Source organism: Tympanuchus pallidicinctus, unplaced genomic scaffold (assembly GCF_026119805.1).
Source record: "Tympanuchus pallidicinctus isolate F22 unplaced genomic scaffold, pur_lepc_1.0 scaffold3, whole genome shotgun sequence".
NCBI classification, from domain to species: domain Eukaryota; kingdom Metazoa; phylum Chordata; class Aves; order Galliformes; family Phasianidae; genus Tympanuchus; species Tympanuchus pallidicinctus.
The window spans coordinates 28,137,682-28,163,848 of NW_026294747.1; the positions used below are offsets into that span (position 1 = coordinate 28,137,682).

General features: G+C 41.8%; 2 protein-coding genes across 2 annotated transcripts; one reads left to right on the forward strand and one right to left on the reverse strand.

Moving 5' to 3' along the window:
* The first annotated feature begins 367 nt into the window (after nucleotides 1-367).
* On the forward strand, nucleotides 368-18,741 carry ARG2 (arginase 2). Its single transcript, XM_052695186.1, has 8 exons — nucleotides 368-525; nucleotides 608-680; nucleotides 12,827-13,004; nucleotides 13,876-14,035; nucleotides 15,748-15,842; nucleotides 15,964-16,068; nucleotides 17,054-17,190; nucleotides 18,408-18,741. Exons 1-8 carry the CDS (start codon nucleotides 409-411, stop codon nucleotides 18,611-18,613), a joined length of 1,071 nt encoding a protein of 356 aa, XP_052551146.1. The 5' UTR covers nucleotides 368-408; the 3' UTR covers nucleotides 18,614-18,741.
* On the reverse strand, nucleotides 18,742-26,160 carry VTI1B (vesicle transport through interaction with t-SNAREs 1B). Its single transcript, XM_052695188.1, has 6 exons — nucleotides 25,929-26,160; nucleotides 23,515-23,573; nucleotides 22,451-22,642; nucleotides 21,169-21,342; nucleotides 20,173-20,234; nucleotides 18,742-19,107 (listed from the first exon to the last, which is right to left on the reverse strand). Exons 1-6 carry the CDS (start codon nucleotides 26,041-26,043, stop codon nucleotides 19,011-19,013), a joined length of 699 nt encoding a protein of 232 aa, XP_052551148.1. The 5' UTR covers nucleotides 26,044-26,160; the 3' UTR covers nucleotides 18,742-19,010.
* Between the last annotated feature and the right edge of the window lie 7 nt (nucleotides 26,161-26,167).

Sequence of the window (26,167 nt, forward strand, 5' to 3'; positions counted from 1 at the left end):
GCCGCTCGTTCGGCTCTCCTCAAAGCACGTGCATACGCGCATAGAAACTTGAGCTTCGGCAATACCAAAGTGCCGGCTCCCGCTCTTAGGACACCGCATCCGCGCCCAGCGCCACGGGCTGGAGCACAGCGCCCGGGGCAGGTGCGCGAGCCCCTCGCCGCGGGAGTGGAAAAACACCAGCGCCGCGGGCGCGTGACGAGGAGCCGCCGCCCGCCCGCGTCGCGCGAAGGGCCCCGCTCCGCTCTGTGGGCGGGACACACCTCCGCGCGCGCGCGCCGCCATTGGCCGGGCGGCCCGGGGGTGTGCGGGCGGGGGCGGGGCCGGGCGGCGCGCGCGGAGCTGGAGCCGGCTAAAAGGAGCGGCGCGGCGGCGGCGGGCATCATCTGCCGGCTCGGCATCTCCTGCGCCATGGCTTTGCGCGGTGGCTTCGTGCGGCTCTTCCTCAAGCGGGCGGATGCGGGGCTGCGGCCGGCCCGGCGAGCGCATTCGGTGGCGCTGGTGGGCGCCCCGTTGTCCAGGGGACAGGTGGGCGTATAGCTGGGCCGGGGGGCCGCAGCCCGGTGGCGGGCGGTGCTCGCTAACGCGTCTCTTCTTCTTTGTCTGGCAGAAACGACGCGGAGTGGACCGCGGCCCCGCTACTCTCCGCGCCGCAGGGCTGGTGGAGCGGCTGGCCGGGCTCGGTGAGGCACCGCCGCGCGGGGGTGGGGGGTTGGAGCGATCGTTCGCCCCGCGTTCCGCTGCGCCGGGGCCGGGAGAGGCTGCGCGAGGGGCTGCCGGCCGCCGATCTCCCGTACCGAACAGCCGGAGCCGCAGCGCTAAGCTCGCGGGATGCCCGGAACAAAGGGCTCACTGCCGCAGCCAGCCCGCCTTCCCGGCTCCTGGGAACCGCATCCGCTCTGCGCTCGGCTGCGAGCGTGTGCTGCTCCCAAAAGCCGGAGAAGCATCGGGCCGCGTAGGAAGCGTTCCGTGTACGCAGTCAAAGGATGCCCTTGACCGCGCCCCTCGGTTTTTTTGTCCCTGTCCATATTCGTTGCTAGGAACTCCGCTTGTTCCCACAACGGTTGTATACTTTCAAGTAATGAAACTCGGAACTTTCTGGAGAAACGTTCAGGTCTGCATCTGTCTGAAGGCTTAGCATGTCTGTCTTTCAGTTTCTTGCACCTATTGTTTCTAAAAGCCGAGAACTCGTTAATAACTGTGACACAGCATTCAAAACGTGATGTAAGGGACAGAAATCTTTAAAGCGGTCTTGGAGAATCTTTAGGTAGTGCTGAAAACTATCAGAGATGAAACACAGGGGTGGACCAACAACAGTAAGAACCACATTAACACTAATCGCATGCACTGTAGATAATGAAATTCAGATGTGTGCAGAGGAAAGATAATCGCTTAACAGCCTTCTAGCAAATTTAATCTGAATTATGAAACCACTTTATACCTGTTGTTCTAGGGCTATTGTTCTGTACAGCCCTATGGGCTCACTGTGTGCGTTTTGTGATTCACAAGCTGGAAAGTCCCAATTTGCCGGCAAATGAATAGATGCTCTTTTTCTGTCCTGTCCTATGCCAAGTGGAGTTGGAAGTCTTGCTCATCTCCTGCATACCCTTGGCAATATTTGACTTGTTAGCAATCATGATCGATAGCCACAACAAAAATAGAAGAGCTGCTGAAATAAACACAGGTCAAGATATTGCTGACCTTAAAGTTATTGAGAATAACAAGTTAGCAGCTTTGAAAGGATATGTTATCGTTCGTGAGAAGGCAGGCAGTGGTTTGACATAAATGACAGCAGAACTCCCCATTGGAAAGCTCTCTTTCAAGTAGTTCAGATATAATACTTCGCATTTTATAGAAATCCTTATTTTGAAATAAAATCTCCTCTGCATGACACATGCTCGCTTCACTAGAAACTTGAAGATGAGGAGAAAGGAGGATCCCTTTCAGGACTTCAGTAACAACAACAAACAGTAAGGATAGAAATGAAGCAAACTAAATTTGGAAATAAACAGAAGATGAAGAGTACTCTCACTACTCAGTTGCATATGGACTGCTTGCTAATTTGTTAGTAATGTAAATGGAGATGCTTTCTTGCTCTTCCTTTTAAAGTTTTTAATGGCTCTGGCATTTTTTCTTCCTACAGTTTTAGTTTTCTGTAGCATTCTTCCACTGGCGTAGTGCTCCTTTCCATTTGGCATTGATGTTTATTGCTTCTTGAATCTCTGCACCTCTCCCCTGATCTGGCTCACATGGCACAAACGTTGTAACATGTTCTGTGTGAGGGCAGGTCCCTGGCATGGACTGAGGAACTGTTAAGTGTGCAGAGACCATCTGCTGGAGGACTGGGTGATAGGCTGAGGAGAGAACTACAATGCAGCCTTTTAAACTGTGCACATCTATTTGTGGAAACTTAACTAATGATCAGTTTTTGTGTGGGAGCTGGCAGGATAGCTTTGCCTGGAGTAATGTGATAGTGCCGTTGCTTGGCCTCCTGTGGTATGCTGAACTGGCATTAAAACTTCTTCCTTTGTTTTCACCTTCCTAGCACACTATATTTTCTTCTTAAGATTGAAGAAGGCAAAAAAAAAAAAAAACCAAAAAAAAAAAACCAGTGCTGCTCTTATTAACTGGAGTCTTCTATCTATCTGTTCTGCTAAAAGAATTGGTTGTTCTCATGGGTCCTTGCTTCTCGTTTTCCAGGAGCAGGTAGATAATTGCAGCAGAAAAGATTTCTCCTTAAAAATGTCTAAGATACGAGGTTTCTATTTTCCTATATATATTGTTTATTTCTGAAACGTTCACATGAATAAGTTGCAGGTACTGTTTTGTTTTGTTCCCACTGCTTCCCCTTCCAGCAGGGTTGTTGGAGATGGCTATAGACATGACTGCAGTTTGCCCTTGTCATTACAAACTTGGAGCTGTGGGGTGATGCTTCCCAGCAAGAAAGCGAGGTGGATTCACAGAAGTCAAAAGAAACATAAATGGGAAGAGGAAATGTCATTTCTATAGGGAAAACTTCACTCATTTGTTTCAAATAGAAGAGACTGCTAAAACCTGCTGTTTGCCTGAAATTGTAAAGTGTCTTTCTCATTTTCCATCCACATGTTCAATTTGACCTGCATAAAATGCAGATGCTCTTAAGTTCACTTGAGAACTGTAGCACTTGGATAGTAAGATCCATGCGCTGTTTAAGTCACAGGTATTATACTTGATTACTTTGAATATCAAGGACTGCATGGCTTTCTGCATGTGTGTATATCTAACTGAATAACTTTGGTAGATAATGCTTGAGGTATGTCAGAGAAAGTGAGAACACCACATCTTAGGTTCTTCCTTTTGGCACTCTCCTGTTTGGAAGGGAATTCTCTGTTCCCCTCATTCTATTTTAACAGATATACTTTTATAGTTCCATTGCAGTCTCCTGAGCTGCTGCTCTATTTTCTGCCTTCTTGAATCTTTCCCTTGAAAGATACTGACTGTAGGCATATGGCATGGTATCTTTTGGGCTGTCTACAATGATCATTGCTGCTGAGCAGCTTGTTTATGCTTAGGCTGAAATACAAAGAGGGAGCTGAGAGGCAGATGGAATCACTAGCCTGTCAGAGACAAATCTGAGCCACTAACTTGTCTTTTATGCTCTCCTTAGAGTGAGAACACTGTTACCTTCTGGTATTACCTTAAGGTATACTCAGGAAGAGAGAGAGCTAAGGTAGCAGGAGTCCAGCTCTCAAGCCAAAAACAGTGGGTGTGCAAGTCTGTAGCAAGCATAATTAAAACACAACTGACTAAGCCTGTGGGCTTCTTAATCACTTTAGTGATGTTTGTCTTTTGGCATTGTTTCTTTTCCAAAGGGAAACTAAAATATTAACACCTTAAAGGATTCTACAATCTCTCCAGAAAAGAAAAAAATATCACATGAAAATAGGGATTCTTAACTCTGTGGTGTGGAGGAGACAACACAAAAACTTGGAGGGCTGTGTATTGTTCTAGCAGTTAATAGAAATAGGCACAAATAGGAGGTTCTTGGACTTCCACTGGAAAGTACTCTTTTCAGAGGTTTGTTTTTTGACACCTCCTTTCTGCTGTACCTTATACAGAGAATCTGATTAACCTTAAATTCTGTGTTGCTTAGTCCCCTTACCTGAAAGAGAAAAGGACCATTCTCAGGCTGTGGTGGTTTTTTTGTTTGTTTGTTTTTGTAAGCAGTAAGTAGCTCTCAGTCACTTCAAAGGCTGTTGTGAGCTAGAGCACCATTAGTTTTGCTAGCATGGAAATAATGCTGGTACAAGAACGAAGACTTTGGAAGAACTTTGATATGTTGACTATTGCTAATTTTTGTTTTATTTAATGAGCCAAATGTGGCTGGATTGCTGTGTTTAGTCACAGTTGGGTTTCTACTACTCTAGAATGCATTTAAAAACACTGGAACAGAGTTGCTTGCTTGACAAGTTGATAGACTGCAGTCACGAAGCCTACAACGCTAGCAGAGCTAGACTTGTCCAAAAGAATGACCATCATGTTGCTGCTCTTCTGTTTTACTAAAGAGCTTATTTCCTGTTATAGTATGCAAGAGGTCAGTGCAGTGAATCAGAAAATTTAAGGAGATACCTCATCAAAAGAGGAAAGGAGGTGCTAATCCCCATGTGACTGGAGATAGATGCTCCTGCTTTGCCTAAAACCACTGGATCCCTGCTGACATCAGCTCCTTAAAATAGTAATTCAGTTTTCCTGTCTCACCAACGGATGAAGTTATAATTTCAGATGAAGACTAGTTTCTGGATTGATGAAAAATAAATAACAAAGCAGCTACTTTGACATATCCACCATCATCTCCTCGGGTGAAGATTCTTAAGAAGATAGCTTTTTAATTGTATACAGGGAATAAGCACTGGTGCTGGAGTTCAGCAGAGGTGACTGGTAACATCTACAGCTGCCATGTTAGGAAAAGAATTTTCATCAGCACATCTAGTAACTATGATAAAAATTAAATTAAAGAATCGCCTGTGTCCCTTAAGACTTGGCTACACTGTTCCTTTCTGCTTTCCTTAAATTTAAGTCAATATGATAGTTTGGCCTTTTTTTTAAAAAAAAATTAAAATAAAAATACATGTTTGTATTTAAAAACAACAGATTTTGTCAGGAATTCAGTATTTTGGTGTTCTAATCTAGTTTAGATCTGTACTGTTTTGTCTCTATTTTTCCTCTTCAAAACTCAGTATTTTATATCCTTTAAGGCATTCTAGGTTAGTAGAGCCAGTCAAGTCTCCTTAATCTGTGGAATTCCAAAGTCTAAATTTCCTCCCTAGGTAAACTCAAGATCCGTCCCTTTTATTTTAGTGTTGTTATTCACATTTTCACTGTTGATGAGGCTAAAATGGAGGCAGACAAAATAGTAAACTACTGCTCAAAATTTAAGTAGAATGCTTTGTTAAATTCCTGTGTTGCCAAGATGAAAAATACTATTGTTCATGGGTGCTTTCTAATCACATCTACTGTCAATACTGTCAAAGCTGTCTATTAATTTGCTATGTACTTTCTCAAGTTAAAAACTGGTTAGGATACAGCATAAGGTTGTAAACAGTAATAGCTAAGACATCTGCCCTACCAAGCAGAATTGGGAACTTTTTTTTTTTTTTTTTAAACCCAGGCACACTTCCTCTCCATGCCCAACAAAGCAGGTAAATGGGAGCCTTCTTTCCTTTTCCTTTGCTTCTCATAGACAAAAGCATGCACAAAAACCCCTATTTAACACCAGTATAACATGCTTATGAAGCACTACAGCTTATTTCTAGAACTGGAATAAATTGCCTCCTCTTACTTACACAGAGATTCAAGAGACCCTTCTTTAAAATTATAGCTTTCAAATGTTGTTAAGCCACAAATGGTTAATTTCACAGACTGCTGATACCTGTATGGCCAAAGTCAAGGAAAAGTTAAATGCCATGGTCCTAACTGGCACCCGCAGCATGCCTCTAACATCTGGACAGCTGTAAGAATGCACTGAGGGCAGGTGCGGCTCTGCTCGGTGACAGCAGACTGCCAGGAGTTGACTGATAACCATGCAGGCAGAAGGAACCCCACGGAGGCTTTGCAGGAGAGCTGCATTGGGAGCATCTCCAGGGAAGCTGCTTCATGGTTGCTTTTTCACAGCTGGCTCTCAGCCCAGAAAGCTAAGCTAGAAGTAGGTGAATATGTTGTGACGCCAGTTATGGGTTATCCTTTTCAAAGTTGGACACTTTGATGTCTGCATGATTATCACGAGGCTTAGAAATTTCTGGAGAAATAACAGCAGTGGATGTACATGGAGTTCAGGCATTCCTTCTGATAGGTCAGTGCTGATTTTCTTTCCTTTTTCATGCTGCTGGAAGATACCATCTGCTTGTTTCTTCAGTCTGAAAAGCTCTATGTGTCACTCTTTGATTTTATGTATATGTGGTTTTTTTTCCCCCTTTTTGGTGCAGATTCCAGGTTATTTCCCCCCCTCCACCACCTTAGGTGCAGATTCCAGGCTATGAATTAGCTACAAAATAAGCTTTAAAAGAAACTTAACTTAGAATAAAGCACACTGGTTGCTTAAATTGTAAACTGATACGACAAACAATTACTTTAAATAAACCTTTAAAAATACTCAGCTAAACTGGTGCAGATCAGGAAACTGAATTATTTCTGATCTTCAGAAAAGGAAGATGAGATAAAAGGATCAAAGAATGGTGTTCTTTGTCTTGTATTTCATTTAGTTTTATGAACAATGTGTTTCAATCTTGACATCTTATTACAAAAATCATTTTAATACATGGCTTAGCTGATTTGCTTCAGCCACAAAATTATCCGGATTGGAATAAATTCAAGTCAGATACTACTCAATTTTTCATTACGAATGGTGTTGAAGGAGAGAAGTTATTAGGGAGAGGCACAGGGAGATGACTGAAAAATCTGGACAGTGAATTAGTTTTTGGTCTGCTTTATGTTGGCTGTGTGTAATCTCATATTATTTCTTTTGAAACTTCTAACTGTTGTTGTAGACTTGCAAGAATAAGGTACCTATGGCAGGTAAGGACTTCAGTGGACATGGTATGAAAGATTACTTTTGGATAGAAGTTGTAACCCCAGCTGGTGAAAAGCTGGGTTTAAGGCACCAAAAAAAAAAAAAAAAAACAAAAAAAAAAACACACCACAATACCTGGTCATTTTAACATGAATAAGTGAGCTGGTCTGATACTAGTTCATTGCAGCAGATAAGGAGAAACAAGAGAATCAGTGAGCTCTATCTACTTCTGCTCTTCCTTCCTTGTTACTGCCTGGATGGTTAACTAACATAATAACCACTTCTCTAACATTCTCAAGTATTTCATCGTTGAAAGCTGTTTTGGTATTAACTTCCTACAGCCCTAAGTGCTTACTTGCTGTCAGGAACTGTTTCTGGGTTAAGTATATTGGAAGGAAAATGGAACTTGTGCTGGGCTGGTCAGCGGAGTGACAGACCATCACAACTGCCCCCTTGTCTTGTCTCTGATGCAAGCCACAGTGCAAATGTTTCCCAACACCTGATGCTGACGTTTTTGGAGACCTCTTTCAGGTCAAGTGCACTGGGTTTCGCAAGATTAAAGTTACAAAGGGGAATTTAGGTAGCTTCTTGATTTGTGGCTGAAAAAAAATATTTCTTGACTAATAGTAAGCAAAGGAGACACCTGCAGACTAGAGATGTGGGGAAGCAGTTGTTGCTGTTTGAGCAGAAGCCTTTTACTTTGCCTTAAGCCAGACCTATCTGAACATCAAAAAGCAGGATGGCAGGATGGAACTTCCTGAGATGTAAACTTCCTTCTTAGTGAAACTTTGTTTTCACTAGGGAACCATCAAATACTTACTGGAAGAAATCTCCTATTAGAAGTCAACATTTATTTAAAGAAACTCAAACTCTATGTAATGAACTTCAAAGCAAAAAGATTTGATTAAACTAGGCTGCTGAAGTTTTAGACCCTTGCAGCTGCAACTTTGCTAGCCTACTATCCTATTCCTATAAAACAAAAATAAGCCCTTGCTTACGCTCCCCTCCTGAGATGAATAAGGGGGGTTAAAACTGTCTTAAAAGAGGCTTCAGAATGCCCTGTTCACACTGAATGAGTCCTTAATTTGTTGTGTAACACACTGCCTGTGTCTCTGAGAAAGCATTACAAAATTAAGTTGATACTAGTCAATAAGCTTATAGTGGTAACAGCTTGTAGCCCTTTGTTCCCAGGAAGTAAAACGTTATCTATAAACACTGTTCATAATACTCATCACATCCTGAAAAGCCTCTCTGTACTAAGGAGGCTGTAATCTGAGCAAACAACTCGGTTATGTAAGCAAGAGTGATGCTTTCATAAGAGCAGTTTTATATAATGCATAGCACAAAGTGAGATACACTAACAGTGGCACTTCCAGATTCTTTTTAAATTAGCCCAGGCAGATTTATAAACCCGTAAGAGGAATTTCCCATTTTAATTTAGGATTTGTCAAGAGATAAAAACAATCTCATTTTTCATCTGCTTTTGTTTCAAATCCCATTTGCTGCCTAGGAGACTTGTTATAACTGTATTACAGCAATGTGCCTTTCAGCAATGTCAGCAGATAGCCTGGACTTGGAAGGCTGAATCTCTTTCTGTCAAATCCTTGCTTCTGTGTGGGGTGCAGCATCCTAGCAGAGAAGGATGGGGAAGCTTTCCTTGCTGCTGGTGCCCAGGTAGTTTTTCAATTAAATGCCACCTGCTTTTGCATTGGGTTGAGCCCCATTATGATGTTAGCAGTTCATCTGAAAAGGCATACAGGAAACTTTATTTTCTTAAATACATTCTTAATTTGTATTTCTATTTTTTTTCCTAAGTACAAGTTAAGCTCCTCATGATGAAAAATGCTGATTTCCTTTACTAGATATATGTAGATTTCTGTTTTGGGCTCTGCAAGCTAAAGAAGCTTCCACATCCCCTCATCTGCTGGTTGGATACTTGTTTGGCCTTCTAACCTGTTCTGGCCAAAGAAGGTTATCACAGTGCCTTCTAGTAGGATACAAACCCTACAGAACAAGAGCAGATTGAAAAAAGAAAGGAATACGGGCTCACCCTTTCCAATGACTGGTAATGGCTCAAGAGGAATGCAGTCTCTATCTAGAGAGAGACTGCTTCCCTTGGCTGCCAACCCTCAAATGAGGTTGAGATGGGGCGGACTCAGATTCCACCCCTTTCCGTGGTTCTGTTGCACTGCATGCAGCTGAGCCCCCTGAGATAACCACAGCTTCTCACCTGGTGCTCCACCATCGGCTCAGGCTGTGACCTGCCAATTCCCCTGCAGCTAGGAAAGATCAACTGTGCAAAACGTTCCAAGTTAACTTACTCCTTTTTGGCTGAATTGTGCACCCAAAGTGGCTTTACATTAATCATGCATACTAACAGAAGAACTGTTGTACATAAATGTATGTATTGTTTATGTACTTACACTGTGTGTTTGTATTCAGACTGACACCTTCATTTTCCTGATACCCCTTTCAAGCTCCTACAACAGCTGAATCCCACCCCCTACCCTTTCACTTGAAACAGTGATCGCTTAAAATAGGCAGTGAGTCAGTGTTGATAAAGCTGAGTTGTATTGATTTAGGGGGGTGTGTGTGCGTGTGTGTATATTGCATTGATCAGTCGCTAATTACTAGAACAGAACCTATTTCTTCATTTTAACATAATTTTTTGTGAAGAGATCTGAAGGAGAGCAAAAAAAAAATTCATTTATTATATTTAACTTCACATTCTTTAGTTACTAGCAAAACATCTGTGGCTTTTAGTTTCTAAGTACAGACTGGTACTATCTGATTTAAAATGAAAGCCTAAATTTGAAAGAATCTGCTGTTGAAAATAATTCTACTTGGTTGGAGTTTTTTTTTTTTTTTTTTAAACAAACATAACCTGATGCTTTTTACTGTAAAAGTAAGCTAAAGAAAGGAACTGTGAGATTTTTACTGCATTTTCTTGAGTCAGAAAAAATCTAATAATCTAAATGCTTATAGACATGAGGTAACATTGATGAATACATTAAAGGAAATCTGAGCAGTTAAGAATTCTCATCTATCCTACTGAATATTTTTGGCACATAAGAATGTGACTGTCTGAAATAAAAACACATGCAGGCAAATCTTTAGAGCTGGGGAGGGGGAAAACTGCTTTCATTCTACATAGCCTTCCAATTAGGTCACAGGTGCAATGAACTTGCTGGTCACAGCCGCCAAGTGTCTGGTGTGTTGTCCTTTTGTGCGTTTTTCTCTTTAATTTTTGGAAAACAAAGCTTCACCTAGCAGAATGAATCAGTGAATGCCAAGGCATGTCCCCTGCTGTTCCTGAGTAGATGTGACCTGCTGCACCAGCAAATGGTGTGCATGCTGTGCCTTCTAATGAGTCCAAAGAATCCAGTTTTCCTATTTGCTCACATCTTTTTCCATTTTCAAGAACTTGAATATACTTCAGGGGTTTAGAAGAAAACAGGAAAAAAAAAAACACCAACAAACAAAAAAGAAGATCTCAGGCATAAGTTGATAGTCCTTTAGCTATCACTTCTAGAATCTGCTGTTTGCCCTGCTTTGATGATAACCTCAGGGATCTTAAAAGACTCCTTGAATTACTATGAAAAAAGGCACAGTCAGTTCTTTGTTTTATACTGATCTAAAGATGGGGCACCATGGTATAATTGCCTTCCGTTCTTTTTGGTCCTTCAGTGGGTAAAAATCCTGGCAGAGAGAACAAGTCTTAAGTGGCAGTCCTTTCCTCCATTACATTGTACAACGTGCTCTCGCTGTGCAAATCACTAAACATGGCTGCTCAACTGCAGATCTACTCCCTGTGCATGTCAGAGGCATCAGATCAAAGGAATGTGGAAGACTTAATTTGTAGTCTTCCAAAGCTCTTGGTACCAACTGGCTGATGGTGGTACCTTGAAGTTTTATTATAAAGCTCATCTTCAACCACACTCGAATACCTTCATTGAATCTATACATAATAGTGGAATAGTGTGCATGTACCTGAGAAGTAGTTTTGCAGAATGATACAGATGAAAAAAAAATTCTTTAAGGTACAGTGAACGTTGTGATGCTTTCCTGATTCTGTGTGGAAACAGAATGAAACAGTGGGGGGAAATGTTTGCACTAGAGATCAGATAATGCACTGAAACCTGGGGAAAAAAAAAAGCTCAAAATTCCAAAGCTGTTGTTCTGCTGAGAACTTAGGAATTGTGTAAGGGAGGAGAAAAATGCTGCTGTATGCCTCTGCTGTCTTTTGAGATCTATGGAATAGTAGTAGGTCCAGCTACTACTTTAAGTCTCTGTAGAGACTCATACCCTAATGAGCATTCTCGCAGAGTAGCTGATGCTGTATTTACTGAATGCTTTAGCAAATAGCTGTGCTCAGCTGCCATATCTTCTCCTAGCAGATTTACATTTGTATATGTCCTTGATATACGAAGTATGCTCGCCTATTTCCCAGCAGCCTAATTCTCACAAGACTCAAACTCTTTCCTTCATTCCATTCATCAGTCCAAAAACCCTTTGAAATGATAATGAACTCATATTTTCCTCAATACAACTTATACAACCTTATTTCAACCAAATTCAGAGCCTTTCTCACAGCTAATGGTTTCATGGGAGTTAGGCAGGAACCACAGAGTCCCAAGTGGGACATTCCTACATGTTGATTTGCTTGCCTTAGTTTTTCAAAGTTCCCTGTTAGTCACTGAATGGCAAAAGGCAAAATGTCAAGCTCCAGCCTGGATGCTTTGAACTGTTTACCAACTAGTGATTCTGAGGAACAAATTGGAGAGGCATGAGTGGTATTTAGGGTAGTCTTAAGCGACTCTTCGCATAGCTGTAAATACTTTTTACAGTACTCATCAGTGCCTGCAGCAGCTGGCCTATCTGAAACTGAAAGACTGTGACTGCAAGATCTGAGAGACTGTTATGAAAGCACGTGGTATCAGACAGCAGAACTTCAAAGGTGAAGCAGTGAGATGGAAGAGAATTTAGAAGCAGCCAGTTAATAAGCTTTTTTCATTTGGGTGAGAGAAGGGAGATGACACCCAAAAATATTCCCTTGTTTCCTAGTCTATGAAGGGACTTCTTTTTGTTAAATAAACAGAAAGATCTTTTAGGATAAGTCTTAGATTCATAACACTGTCATGTTTCAACAGCTGTTTAAGTTGTAACTGGCAATGACAGGATCTCAAAGAGGGCTGGGGTCAAAGTCCCAGAATTAAACTATCTCCTATGACATCTTGTTTTGAGAAAATGGTCAGGTTCCCTTACAAGATACCAGTTGCACGGGAAGTATTCTTCTAAAACAAACAAACAAACAAAAAAATTCCACCACCTCCATTATAGTTAACTTGCCATGCTTTATGCCTGGGTTTCTGTGAGTCTGGGAATGGTAAGTAACTATTAGGACTCAAACTTGATGAAATACAGTTCTAGGCATCTTTCAGCAACTAATTTAAGACTGTATGCAACTTGGCTAATTAGAAAGAGAGCAATAGAAACTATACCTTTTCGTGCTATAAATTGTCAGTAATCAAAACAAAGCCCATTCTATGCTTGGCCTCTTATATCATTGATAAATCAAAGTGACATTATCCTGAGCTTTCTGATTTCTGAGATGATTGTTGGCAGGGCATACAAACAGTCTAGTGAATTGGTTCCATTCCCATTGTTCCTTACATATTTGCCCAACTAGTTTTTTGAAGAGACCATATTTTCAATTCAGACTGTGTTTTCCGTTGGATGCTTGTTTAATAACTTCCCTTTCTCTTTTTGTTGTTTTGTTTCCAGGATGCCAACTGTATGACTTTGGAGATTTGAATTTCACTCAAGTTCCCAATGATGAATTGTACAACAACCTGATTTATTACCCACGGTCAGTGGGGTTAGCCAGCCAGGTACTGGCTGATGCCGTAAGCAGAGCAGTAGCTGCTGGACACAGCTGTGTCACTATAGGAGGTGATCACAGGTATGCTCACAAGCCAGAGGCTATTTGTGTTGCATGCTTACAGGCTAATACTTAGAGGAGAGTATAAGAATTTAAATTAAAAAAAAAAAAAGGCAGTGAGAAGGGGGTCATTCCCTGACAGTACCACAGCAGCATCTTGATTTGATTTCTGAGGCTTCTGGGACGTGACATAAAAGCCATTTATAAAAACCTGGTCTCCTAAAGGTAGTATTGCTTAATTCCAGATTGTTCTTAATCTGTAAACATACAAATGAGATTTTCTAATTTGGGAAAGTTGTGTGATCAGGTCCCTTCAAGAATTGTTGCAGTTTCTTTATTGGTGAATGTTTAGTGACATGTCTGTTTTGACCCCTTAGCTCTCAGGATGTCATCTCTTAGAAAGGATCTGCAATGCCCACACACTGGCTACTTTTGACTGAATGTTTTAATACATAAGACTGTCTTTCCATTCTTTTTCACTAACCTTCAGTGTAAGAAGTGATTGAACAAGGTTAGGCACATAAGAATGAATTTGAGGTGAAGGTAAGATGGCAAAATTGGCACACAGCAAATTACTGAGTGAGCGTACCAGATTTCCTAAGAGCATTTGGAGCTAAAACATGCAAAATTTAGCTTGGGAAGGCTGGCAATGGAGAGAGAAGAGCTCTCTTTAATCTTTCATTACAAGTACTGTCCTGCAGAGTTATTTAGAAGTGGCATGCCAGTAGTAGTTTGTACAACACACACCCTTTGTTCATCACAGGGATGTTCAATATATTGAAACATGACAATGATGCTGTCTGAATTTGGAGACTTCCTATTTCCCCTTCAGAACAACTACAAGGACAATGTTTTGCACAGTTGAGTAAAGACTTTGCTACTGTACTTGCAGCTTGGCACTTGGTTCCATCAGTGGCCACGCACGACAGTGCCCACATCTCGGTGTGATCTGGGTGGATGCACATGCTGATATTAACACTCCTCTTACCACTCAGTCTGGAAACCTCCATGGACAGCCTCTCTCATTTCTCTTGAGAGAACTTCAAGATAAAGTAAGTATCTTGCTTAGACATTCAGCCTACATTGAAATCCTTTACATATTTTACTTTTTCTGGCATTGAGTGCTTTCTTAACTGCCACGTGTCCCTGCCACGCAGGGGGGTTGGAACTAGATTGTCTTTAAGTTCCATTCCCACCCAAACCGTTCTATGATGCTACAAGGACCCTGTAGGATCTACTGGAGACACAAGAGTGGCGTCCTGTGCACTTGTCAGGAGCAGAAGCCTTTAGGGTCAGAACTTAGAAAAAGTAACAAGTTTCTGTTAAGGATCAGGCTAGAGAGAGGAGCAGGACTGGCAACTGCATATTGGGAACAGACACTGGATCTGCACAAAAGCTGACTCTTGATTTTATTTTGGAACTTTGCAGTGCTAGTCATTCCTTGAATTTTGTTTATTCCCTGATAAATCTCTTGGCTGCTGTGTTGATAAAATGCTTCTTCCAAGTAACATCAAGAGTAACTGAATGTCTTTATGGTTGTTGAAGAGATTGTAACATTAGTACCTGTCTGGCATAGAAAGACTGCTCTCAGCTGGTGAAGTGCTTCTGCCTTTCTCCTGCAAGTTCATTTGAATGAATTCCATCTGCAAGTGAATAACTATTTGGTTCTTTCAAATACTTTCCTCTTGCTAATAATTCTTGCATGGTCACTTCAAACTTGCTAGAATTCCTTAAGTAATGCATAATGAATAGGGCTTTGTGAAATAGTTCCACAACATGAGAAAGATATTACAGAAGGCTACTGTATTTCTTGTCTTTTCTTCTTTAAGTTAAAGGGGATGACTTTTATTTGGCAGTTGTGCCTGCTTTTGCAGGAGAAATAGAGCAAAAAAAAAAATTTTGAAGCTCACCTAAGGTGAACAATGTTGTATGTCTTATCAGAAAGCAATACTTACATAAAGCACTGCGTGTGGCTGTAAGTGCGTTATGACTTCAAATGCTGTTGCTGGGATATAATTAGTAATTGAGAAGTATATAAGGGAAGCAAAACCTTCTTGCTATGTTGGCTCTAGACACATTCAGAGCTAGGAGAGGAGGAAGAGTAGCGTGTGATAATTTAAAGCACTCTTGAAATTAACAGAAGTTACTGACTAAATTTTTAACAAAATTGCACAGTATACCTGTTTCACTATCAAAGCTGACCTTTAGTGGGATCTCATCTTTCCATTCGCAGCCTTGCTGCTCTAGACCTGTTCTCTGGAGTTTTACCTCACAATAAAGCCTAACACAGACTCTCCTTCCCTGCCCCACCTAGAAACCTGCTCTTTAACCCTGTTTTTGCAAGAGTTTGCCTGACTTCTTGATGACTTTCCTAAAAATGTAAAGATACCTTGGGTTTTATCCTACTGTAGTAGGACGTACTGGCTAAGTCACCTCACACTGCCATTATGTACACTGGGTTTCCTGCTTCTTCTAATCTCCTAATATATTCACCAATACTAATTACCAATTGCTTATGGATTTGAGCTTTTTTCTCCTCCTTTTCAGACTGAATAAAAAATTTAATCCATTAATGTATTCAGCTCAAGTGAGATGATGTGACGTTGGCAGGGACTGATTACATCAGGAAACAAGACACTCAAGTAGTGAACTCTTCTCTATAGGCAGAGAGAAGATGCTATAAGTAAAGTTTTGATGGAAGAATTAAATATAGGTTTGTTATATAATTCATTAAACTAATCTAACACCAAAACTTTGCCTGCAGGTCCCGCAACTTCCTGGCTTTTCCTGGCTAAAGCCCTGTCTTTCAGCATCTGATATTGTGTACATTGGGTTGAGGGATGTGGATCCTGCTGAATAGTAAGTTGATTTAAAGGATTTTCGTAAACTGAAATCACACACCTGGCTGTTCACAAGAATTGTACAGTTTACGTTTAGGCCACTAATAATTGCAATTATTTTTAAAATCTTATTCTAACAGCTATATTTTGAAAAACTACGACATCCAGTATTTTTCCATGAGGGATGTTGATCGCCTTGGGATCCAGAAAGTTATGGAAAGGACATTTGAACAACTGATGGGCAGGTAACAAACTATGGGCTTAACTACTCTATCAACTGGCCCAGTACTTACTTTCCCAAGAATTATGTAAGTGAAGGTCACTGATTATGTAAGGTGGCCTAAGCAAAGCGTTAAAGTGTCCAGTAAACATTAAGCCGTAGCATTGACTTGAATCCTTGACTTGAACATTTTAGAACAGAACCATTTCACAGTGTTTGGCAAAAATCGAGAGGAATTACAGCAGTAGCAATTAATAAAGCCTGCTGTATATTATGGGTCCTGTTTCTTGAGGAATCCTGTATTTTGCTGTTGTTGAATCAACTCTGAGCCTTGAGTATCCCTTTCAAAATTATATATATTAGTAACTGAATTCAGCTGCAGTGAATGAGGAAGAAGCATTTAACAGCTTCTTCCTTAGACTGAAACAGATGCCCAGTGAAACTAGAAAGACAAACTTCTATTTTCCCAAGGTATATTAGAAAAAAGTTTGAGGTAAGAGATGTTTCAGAAAACCAAAAGATTAAAAATATACATGTTTCCAAATACATATGTGTATAATCAAAGAATATTAGGATGTTATAATCACAAACTAAACAAGAGAGTTAGGCAAAGTAGACTATGATAACAAAAGAGAATGGGAGGCTTACCCTTATCCTGGGCTCACCCACAAAACACCAGCAGAGCAGATCTCCAGAAGAGATCCTTCCCCACTGGCAGTCAGCTCTTAAATGGGTCTAGGAGAGGTGCAGCCAAGCTCCATCCCTTCCTGCAGCACAGGTGAATTGCCTTCAGCTGTGCTCCTCTGGCTGACTCATGGCTCGCCTCAGGTGATCAATCAGAGGTTCAGGCCATGACTCAGCAGTTCCCATACAATATGACATGGTGGAGGACTTTGTGCAGAGATCTTGCAAGAGGATGCTACTTTGCTGATCGGCTGGGACAGTGACAAAATACATGTAGAAAAAGTATTAAGTTTTTGAGATCACTTTTCTTATCCTGTCGTCTATAGGAGACAGAGACCAATTCACCTGAGTTTTGACATCGATGCTTTTGATCCCTCACTGGCTCCGGCAACTGGGACTCCCGTTCTGGGAGGATTAACTTACAGAGAAGGCATGTACATTGCAGAAGAAATACACAACACAGGTAAGAGCTCACAAGCTTTTTTGCACTAAGCCAGAAAGGACAGACTACATAAAGCCTGTACCAGTTGTATTTTTCGTGTGTAACCAAATAAGATGAATATAGCCAAAATCGAGGTGCTTGAGAAGTCAGTTCAACCTTCATAATGGAAGAACAGTTTCCTCCCACTGAGCAGTACTTGAGGGTTGAAAACAGCTCTACCATCAACATTCTCAAAAGTAAATAGAAACATTAACAACTAGTGCAAAAAGTGGTTTTGTCATCCTACAATTACTGTCCCCTATACCTACTCACACGAGACCAGATACACGTGGGGAAAAAGGATGCAAACCATCTTAAATAATTTGGAGATCCTATTCTAGGATGCAAAACTAAAAAAAAAAATCAAGTTTTCACCAATTATACACAGCAACTAACTTAAGAGTTTTCTCCTTGTGACACAGAGACTTCATTTAGTGTAAGTGATGAGTTATTTACAATAAAAACTGTTGTGAGAAAAACAAAAAAAAAAAAAAAGCAGAAACCTCCACAGAATCATGAACAGGATGACAAAAATTAGCTAGAGAATATAAAATGGTTTTATGTAACAAAGCACACCTCAGAACTGTAAGTGAAAGATCAAACTCCTGAATTTTTCCCAAATGCTAAAAGCATGGATGAAGAGAGGTAGCAACAACAAAAGGAACCAAAGAAAAAAACTTGCATCTAAAAGCAATGACCTCTTCCCTCACTTGAGCCAATTTTACTTGTCCAATGGACAGAATAAGTCAGAAGTTCAAACATCAGACTCATTGCAAAGAACGATGGGCTGCAAATAAACCCTATTACAGCTTTAACCTTTTTTCTTAGTGTAATGTGATACAAAGCATAACAACATACCAAAGCAGCAATGTCTTATGCTACAGTGAGTGAGTATCTGCCTAGACGGGACAGCAGCAGGCACAGAAACAAGAGAAAGAAAAACTGCTTACCTTTGGAAGGTCTGTAAGGTCCTGAAGGAGGAAGGGATCTCCAGATGAGATGCCCCCACCTCCACTGCCAACACTTAAATGGAAGGGGTGGATCCAGGCTCTGCCCCTTCTGGTCACTCAGGCACACTGCATGCAGCCGAGCTCCCCTAGGTTGGCCCTGCCTTCCCACCAGGTGATCGATCACTGGTTCAAACAGCAACTTAGCATTTCTACTACACATAGTAACAAAGCTGTACGTAATTTTTACAGGAATGCTTTCAGCTGTAGACATGGTTGAAGTCAATCCGCTGCTTGGAGCTTCTCAAGAGGAAGTGAATGCAACTGCTAGTCTTGCAGTTGATGTGATAGCAACGTGCTTTGGACAGACAAGAGAAGGGGCGCACACCGCTTTTGATGAACTCCCAACACCCAGTTCTCCAGATGAATCTGACAGTGAAGAGCAAGTGAGGATTTAAGAACCCGCAATGCTGGGTACGCTAGACATGAAAGAGCTCTGCTGAGACACGCGAGCGAATAGACTGTCAACACTCGGCAAATACTGTTAACTTGTCAATTTTTAAATAAAAGTAGTTTTTCCACTTGATCAGTGGCTACTGTATTACATATGAAGATTTATTCATTTAGTTAAGTATATACAAATTGAGGCAATAAAATATTTATTACCTTCTCTGTAATCTCACCAGTAGTCTGCTAGTCTGTCTCTGTATTTTCCTTTTACCTCCTTTCACTCTCTTTCCGTGTCAGGACAGTTTCAGCGGTGCATGCTGTCTTATGAGATAGTTCAGTTTTAGACAATCACAGGGAAGACATCCCATCCTACTCCTCAGCAGTGGAAAACAAAGTCACAAAGGTTCATCTACTGCGAAAGAACTTGTAGTAGACCACACCTCCTAGGATGGCTAGTTCCAGGATGATGATGATCGACAGCAACAACTTATTAGTGGCTATTCTAGAGTTAAAAAATAATAAAAAACACAAATAATCCAAGGTTGTTTTTACAATAAAAAAGCTGATTCTTACCTTCAGAAAGTAGCTTCCCTGTTTCAGCTAGTACTATTTTAAATAGAACTTAACAAGCAAGAAGGCAAGCTTAGTGTTTGCCCATTTAATTTTTCCTGAAATTTTGTATTCCATCTTTTATTTCAATAACTGTAGTTCTGTTCTTTTCCTCCGCCCCCATTCCCCAGTAGGGCAGAGCATCCTGCTCTGTGTGTGCCTGTTTATTCAATTAAGCACAAAGGAACATTTAAGTTGAACTGCTGCAGCTTTAAACCTTATATTGTGCTAATTTTATTTGAAACTACACAGTTGAATTAAGATTAGAAATCTCAATTTAATGTACTTTTCTCTTTGAAAATCGTTGCTAACGGAAATTAGGGTAAGTATAAAGGAAAAAGCTTGTTAGACCATAAGTACCTACTGAAAAAATATTCCATGAACTGGTTTATGAGAATAATTAAACCACACAATTAAACCGTAAATACACTTAAGCAACCAAGGCTTTAGTCATCAACGCAGGGTAGGGTCAAGCTCAGTGTTTCTCAAATAACAGTCTAGCTATGCTAAGGCATTCCTGTGGGCTAAACAGATTTGTCTCTGTCATCAGACATCTAAATCACTTAATGCTGCAGTGATTTATGGCACAGTGTCTGCCAATCTGAATAAACACTATTCAAAAGTTACCTTTAGAAACAGACAGTAATTTAGACAAAATCCCTCCCATCACTACAATCTATCATGCCTGACTGTTGTAACTCCAGTATTATCTTAATAAAACTGGATACAAATAATTTGCAGCACAAATTCAGTAGTGTTCACTCACCTACAATTCCATTAAGTAATTACCAGAAAGAAAAAAATACAAATTAGCATCATCACACCACACAATCTGTTTGCACATGCCCTAAAATCTCCCCAAAGTTCCAGTTAACACTATAGTATTTTTTTCCATAAACTGGTAAGCAACAACATGACCTTCTGAATACTGCACCATTCTAAGTCAGGTGCTACTCACCTCCTGGACATGGAACGCAGAATCTTACGACTCCTGCTCAAGTTTTCACTCGTATTCACCAACTAAGAAGAAACAAAAGTTATTTGCCACTTGAAAAAACATACAGTTCTAAACATGCAAATGCAATTCTTAATTGTAACATTTAAACACCAACAAATGTGATCAGTGTTAACTATATAGTCTCAAAATTCAGAGACAACACTGCTCTGCGGGCACAGTACAAAGGGAGCAGCTGTCTCCTTAATAAGGCAGAAATTAGGCTGACAGGGATATATTCCTTTAAGTGCACACAAAGATTCCAAGAAATTTACAAACACCCTATCTACAATTATTACAAAGTTGGTATGAGGCCCTTTTATTAAATTGGCTTAATTAATCTAGTTGTCAATACAATTGCCATCTGTTATCATATTCTCCTCTAGTGCGTATCTAGAACTGTTTGAAAAGCAATTAAGTTTCCAGCAAAGAAAATAAACATGTTGCCCTGACAGGCCTGTGTGACCCAATGTATTTGACCACTGAACTGTTAATGGATGATCCATTTCAGCTTGGTAACGCTCAGAAATGAACCAAACTGTTGCCTCAGCTAACATACAAATATTGCAAGGTTAGTGTTAGCTGCTGCCATTAAATTTCACTTAATTAAAGGAAATTATGTCTCCCAAATCTAAACCTTTACTGTTAATCTTACGTGGTGGGCAACTCCCTAGCACTTTTTAGATCAGTAGTTTTTTTAACAATGCTAAATTTTTAAAGCAGCAGTAGATGGGTTTAATCACCCGGCCTTGCACAGACAGAGTAGCAGATGCTTTGGGTCAGTCTAGAGGAAGATGTTCCTTTTAAGAGCACAACACAGCAATGTGGCAGCCTTTGGTATGTTCAAGCGTCAACCGGCTCACCACATCTGGGGATCTCCGAGTACAATGACTGGCATACATTTCCCCCTAATCAAACCCTGGGCTGTGTGAGCGCACGGCCCACAGGTTCTCCACTTACTCTGCTCTTGGTGCGTTCCAGTTGCTCTCGCTGCTCCCCAAGTTCTTCAATGATATCAGTGCCAATCCGATCTGTTTCAGCAGCAATCCGGTGTGAGCGCTCAATGCTCTCACTGGCTCGGTTCAGACTATCTGTTCCCTGGAGAAGCAGCACTCTCTGTGACTGCAGATTAGTCTGAAAAATAACATATGTTTAACCATTAAACACCAGGCTTCTGACATATTCAGAAAGAAGGGTACGCAGCTAAAGAGTTAAGACATTTAGCTACAATCTTTGTAATAATTCACTGTTCCATCAAGTAACATCTGTATGCAAATAGTATCTGGGCTCATACTGATGCTTCCCTTTTGTTCAGATTTAATGTCAGTCTCATTTCTGACACTACAGGTAGTTGCCAGGGAGATTAAGAGATTACTCAGTCACAGACAAAAAGCACTAGCAGATGGACTGCTAAGTAACAAAGCTCCTCTTTGCAAGCCAGTAGCCACAGATAGAGAGCAAGAAATGTTTGCTGATCTCAGGGTGAAGAGGTAGCTCAACATAGAGTGTTTTCTTAAGCTTCAAAAGTCTGACCCACCATCCTGCTCCCAGATGCAATCAAGAAGAATCAAATGCAAAAATGCACCTAGCTACTGTATTATGGAAATTCCCTCAAACCTTTCTTAACTGAGGCAGAGAAACAAAAAAAGCATTTCCACAAATTTTCTATACAGACACCTCTCTGAATACAGTAAGCAAATTCAGTCTCTCTGCTCTTGGACATTCCTAAAAAGATGTGGTAAACCACTGTATTTCTTGCTCTGCAGCAACACAGCCATACTGTGCAATATACAGGAAGACTAAATAGTTTCCAGAAAGTATAAAAAAACTGAGATTGCTTTAGAGAAGACACTACCGAAGAACCTATACAGTGTATGTGACTTTCATCCCATTTTGGAGTTAAAATCAAGATCAGCTTACCATTCTTCTCATCAGGGTAGTGATTAAATAAAGTATTTCAGTACCCTTAACAAGTCTCTTAAACACACATTGGGTAGGCAATCAACCACATGTTACCATTTTGATTACACTTGTATCTGTGTTTTAGAACAGAAAAGCTCTCTTATGAGTTCTAGGCCTTTCTTCCCCTTCCCAAGATACTCTTGTTACACACAAAGAGATACACAGACAGTTATACAAGAAAGCAAGTGGATTAAAACCAGAAACACTGTAAGCAATATATCTGAAACATTACTGTAAACAATCACAGAAGGTTTAAATACAGTTTCTATCAGATGCTCACACTCTGTTCATTTTCTGTGGAAAAGATTCCATATTTCATATCCCCTTGACTTCCGGGGCCCAATCCCAAATCTGTGCTTCTTATCTCCCTCTGGAACATGGAGAGGTCCCTTCTGTATGCCCGGATTTTGCTCATCATTTGATTGCGGAACGGTAGAGGTGCATACTTCAGTTCTTCTTCCATTTCCCGGAGCTTAAAGGAAAGAAAATTTATTTTACAGCATCAAATTTATTCTTATGAGCAGTTGTATCCAGTACTCATCACTAGATGAAGAAATTCACATGTTCTTATGTGATACAGGGTGTAGGGGGGAACGATTAACCCCATGCCCCTCATCTGTTATCAACTACACCACTCCCGCAACGTAGTTCAACCCGCCTGGGGTTTCAGCTGTACAGTGCCTCAACAAAAAGAATTCAGAAACAGTTCTCCCAGCAGAGCCAGAGGAGATTTCAGTTGCAACTGTTGTGGTAAAACAAAACAAGCAAACAACACACATCGAGTTATAAGTCAGCATAGGAGCACATCAGTAAGAAAACAAAGCGTGACGCAGTTTTGCCTAGAAAGACAAGTCCTCGGGTTTTTTGCTCTGTCCCATGTCACCTGCTGCCCAGGAAGCCCATACAACAGAGGCTGCAAACATTTAAGGTCCCTGACATTTGGCCATTCACCAGATTATTGCAGAAAGATGTGGTTAATACTAATGTGAAGGTAAGGCAGCAAAAAAAAAAGAAACACCAAACAGCAATTAAAAAAAACATAAAGCAGATTCCCTGTGTGTCCTGTCTGTGATCTCCAGCAATTCTAACTGCAGCTTTACCACTCTCCTTTGTTCAACAAAGGGAAGGCAATATCCAGAGCACCGGACAGAAAAAGCATCCTTGTCTGCATCTCTCTATATAACAAACACAGACATATTAATCACACCAATGACTCAAAGAAATTAAAAAATACATTTGTCTGCCAACATAAGAACATTAAAGTAAAACTTGGGATACTGTCCATCTTAAGGCAATCAACATTTTAACTGTCCAGAAAGGCCGCAATTCCAGACTTCAGCTTACCGTTTCATTTGCTTCGCGCTGTTTCTCATCAAACTCCCGAATTAGCTTTTTCTTCTCCTCTGCAGAAGAGAAAGCAACATGTGAGATAAGCCCAGGCAAAATCAGAGCAGAACTTGAAAGCTTGATTTCCAGCAAATTGGGTTTTTGCATCCTTGCAGTCCTTTAAAAACAACCACTCAAACAAGACAAGCACCTTACAGAGTGCTCTGAGATTAAAGCCAACATCAATACACCAGATCAGGTTGTCCAAATACTTCTCTTTTCAGGGATGACATTGGTTGTTTGATCAAAACACTTAAAAACAGCTCATCCTGTGGATGCGCCATGCCCACATCACGGCCCTTCCCTTTCAGTTCAAATCCCCATTAAGCTCCTGAGCTTGACCTGTAGTGCACTTAAGACAGAATAAGTTTCACATTGCAGGAAATGCTGACTTAGGGGGTTCGTAAATTGACTGCCCTCAGCTCCTCCCCTGCTTTTCTGCCATGTAGGTTTGTGCTGATGCAACTGCTTGAATGGCCAGGCTGCTAGCGAGGACATGGGCACACAGCAACAACAGACAACTTTCTAAAGTCACTATTCTGTTCGTGCAGGTCACTTTACTCCCTTGGTGAACACACTGTCCTCTTGAACAACTGCTGCTGTCTCAAACCAATTGAGACCTAAAGCAGTATTTTACCCTCTTTGGGTGTCGGATCAGTACAGCACTGCACTTCAGCCACAGAAACATCACCCACGTGTCCATGAACATCTGTGAGACTTCACTTTCAATCAATCGAAACAGAACCAGTTGAAAAAGACAACTAACCATTTGCTCAGAGGACCGTATCTACAGTTGAAACTGATTGATGCTGTTTAAAATGCCTTCTTGTAAGTTAGGAAGGAAGAAAATGCTTGGTTCCAGATCTGAGAATTTATTTTCTTGTTCACGGAGAGTGAGAGAACATTTCCACACTTCTGCCCCTGATAGTTCAACAATGACACATTCTGTCTTCCCTGCAGTCTGGGAAGGTACCAGTCATCTCAGAGTACACAGGACACCATTTATTGTCCCACAGACTTCATGACAGTGCGAAAAATGAACACCCATGTGTGCACAGGCAGCAAACAATGCCTTACAAATGCCTTCACCAGAGACAAATTCCTGACTTCACTTAACACCCTTGTCAATACTTCCCAAAAACAGCAGTGTTCTTTTTTTCAGCAACAAATTTGAGGAATAAATCCATCATATTAACATTTCAAAGCATGTCTGAAAAATGTTTGTAGTCTGCTTATGATCTTCAAGCACGGAAGAAATTGCTGCCTGTCAATATTCTGTTTAAAGCCACTGCTCAGAATTCCTTGTTTGGGAATTGGCAAAGGTTTACTTTTTTCCATAAAACTGATAACTGTCTTTTCTGCAAGGAAATGAGAATTTTCTACCAGAAATCTCTGTTCTTTGAAACTCGAGTGTTCTGGGGCATTTTTTCAATGTGTGTGAGGGTGGGCTCTCCCCATTCTTTTCCCAACAATGGGCTGAGTTTGGATTTCAAGCAGCACAAAATCTCACCCTTCCCTGCAAACCACCTCCCACTAATTTTACGGAAATGATGCCCAGATCAAACTTCTCCACAAAAGGGTATTCCTTCCTTTATGCTTTTCCTTCTTGGTGACTGCCAGCAAAATAAAGGCAGTTCTTAATCATAGAACTGTACGGTTCAGAAAGAACTTCTGGGGATCACCCTGTTCAACCCCCTGCTAAAGCAGGTTCCCTGCAGGTCGCAAAGGAAAGCATTCAAGAGGGTCTTAAATATCCCTAGAGAAGGAGACTCCACACCTTCTTCGGGCAACCTCTTCTTCCTCCCATCTACACTCTTCTTGAAAGCTGTGGCTCACAGTTTTAAGTCTTTCTCCTGCTGTACTTTCTGGAAATGACAAGGATGGCGACCCCGAACTTCAAGTGGTATTAGACTGAAGCTGGGAAAAGAAGTGAAACGTTGCACTACTCATAGCCTGGCGTCACTGAGCACACAGACTGCCGTACTCTGAGCACACCGTTGTTTCTCGGGTTTATGACTTTACGCCCAAATGCGGTACGGACCCACTCGAGGCGCAGAGGAAGGCCGGCCCGGACACTGGGAGGCCCGAGGGCCGCGCTGCTGCAACGCCGCCGCCCTCGCTCCTCACTCACACCCAGGCGGTGCTTCCCGCAGTGGGGCAGCCCTCCGCGGCCACTTCCCCTTCTCCGCCAAGCCCGCAGCCGAGAGCGTAAGCGAAGCCCGGGCGCTAGGAACGGGCCCAGACGAGCCCCGCGGTTCGGACGGCGCCGGGCCGGGCCTCGGAGCCTCACCGCACCGCGGTCCTCCCGCGCGCCGAGGACGAAGCCTCCGCGAAGCCGACAAAAGCGACGAGACGGAGCCGCCCCGCCTCACCCGCCGCGCCGCCCCGCAGCCGCTCCGGCACGACCCGCAGCTCCCCGTGCAGCCCGCGGAAGATCTCGTGCAGCCGCTCCAGGTGCTCCGAGGACGCGGGGCCGCGGATCGCCATAGCGAGCGGCCGCCTCCCGCCGATTCGGGGCTACGCGCAGCTACCCGGCCGCGCTTCCGCCATCGACCGCGGGGTCCCGCGCCTGCGCAACGCGGCGTCCCCACGCCTGACGGCGGCCGGCTCC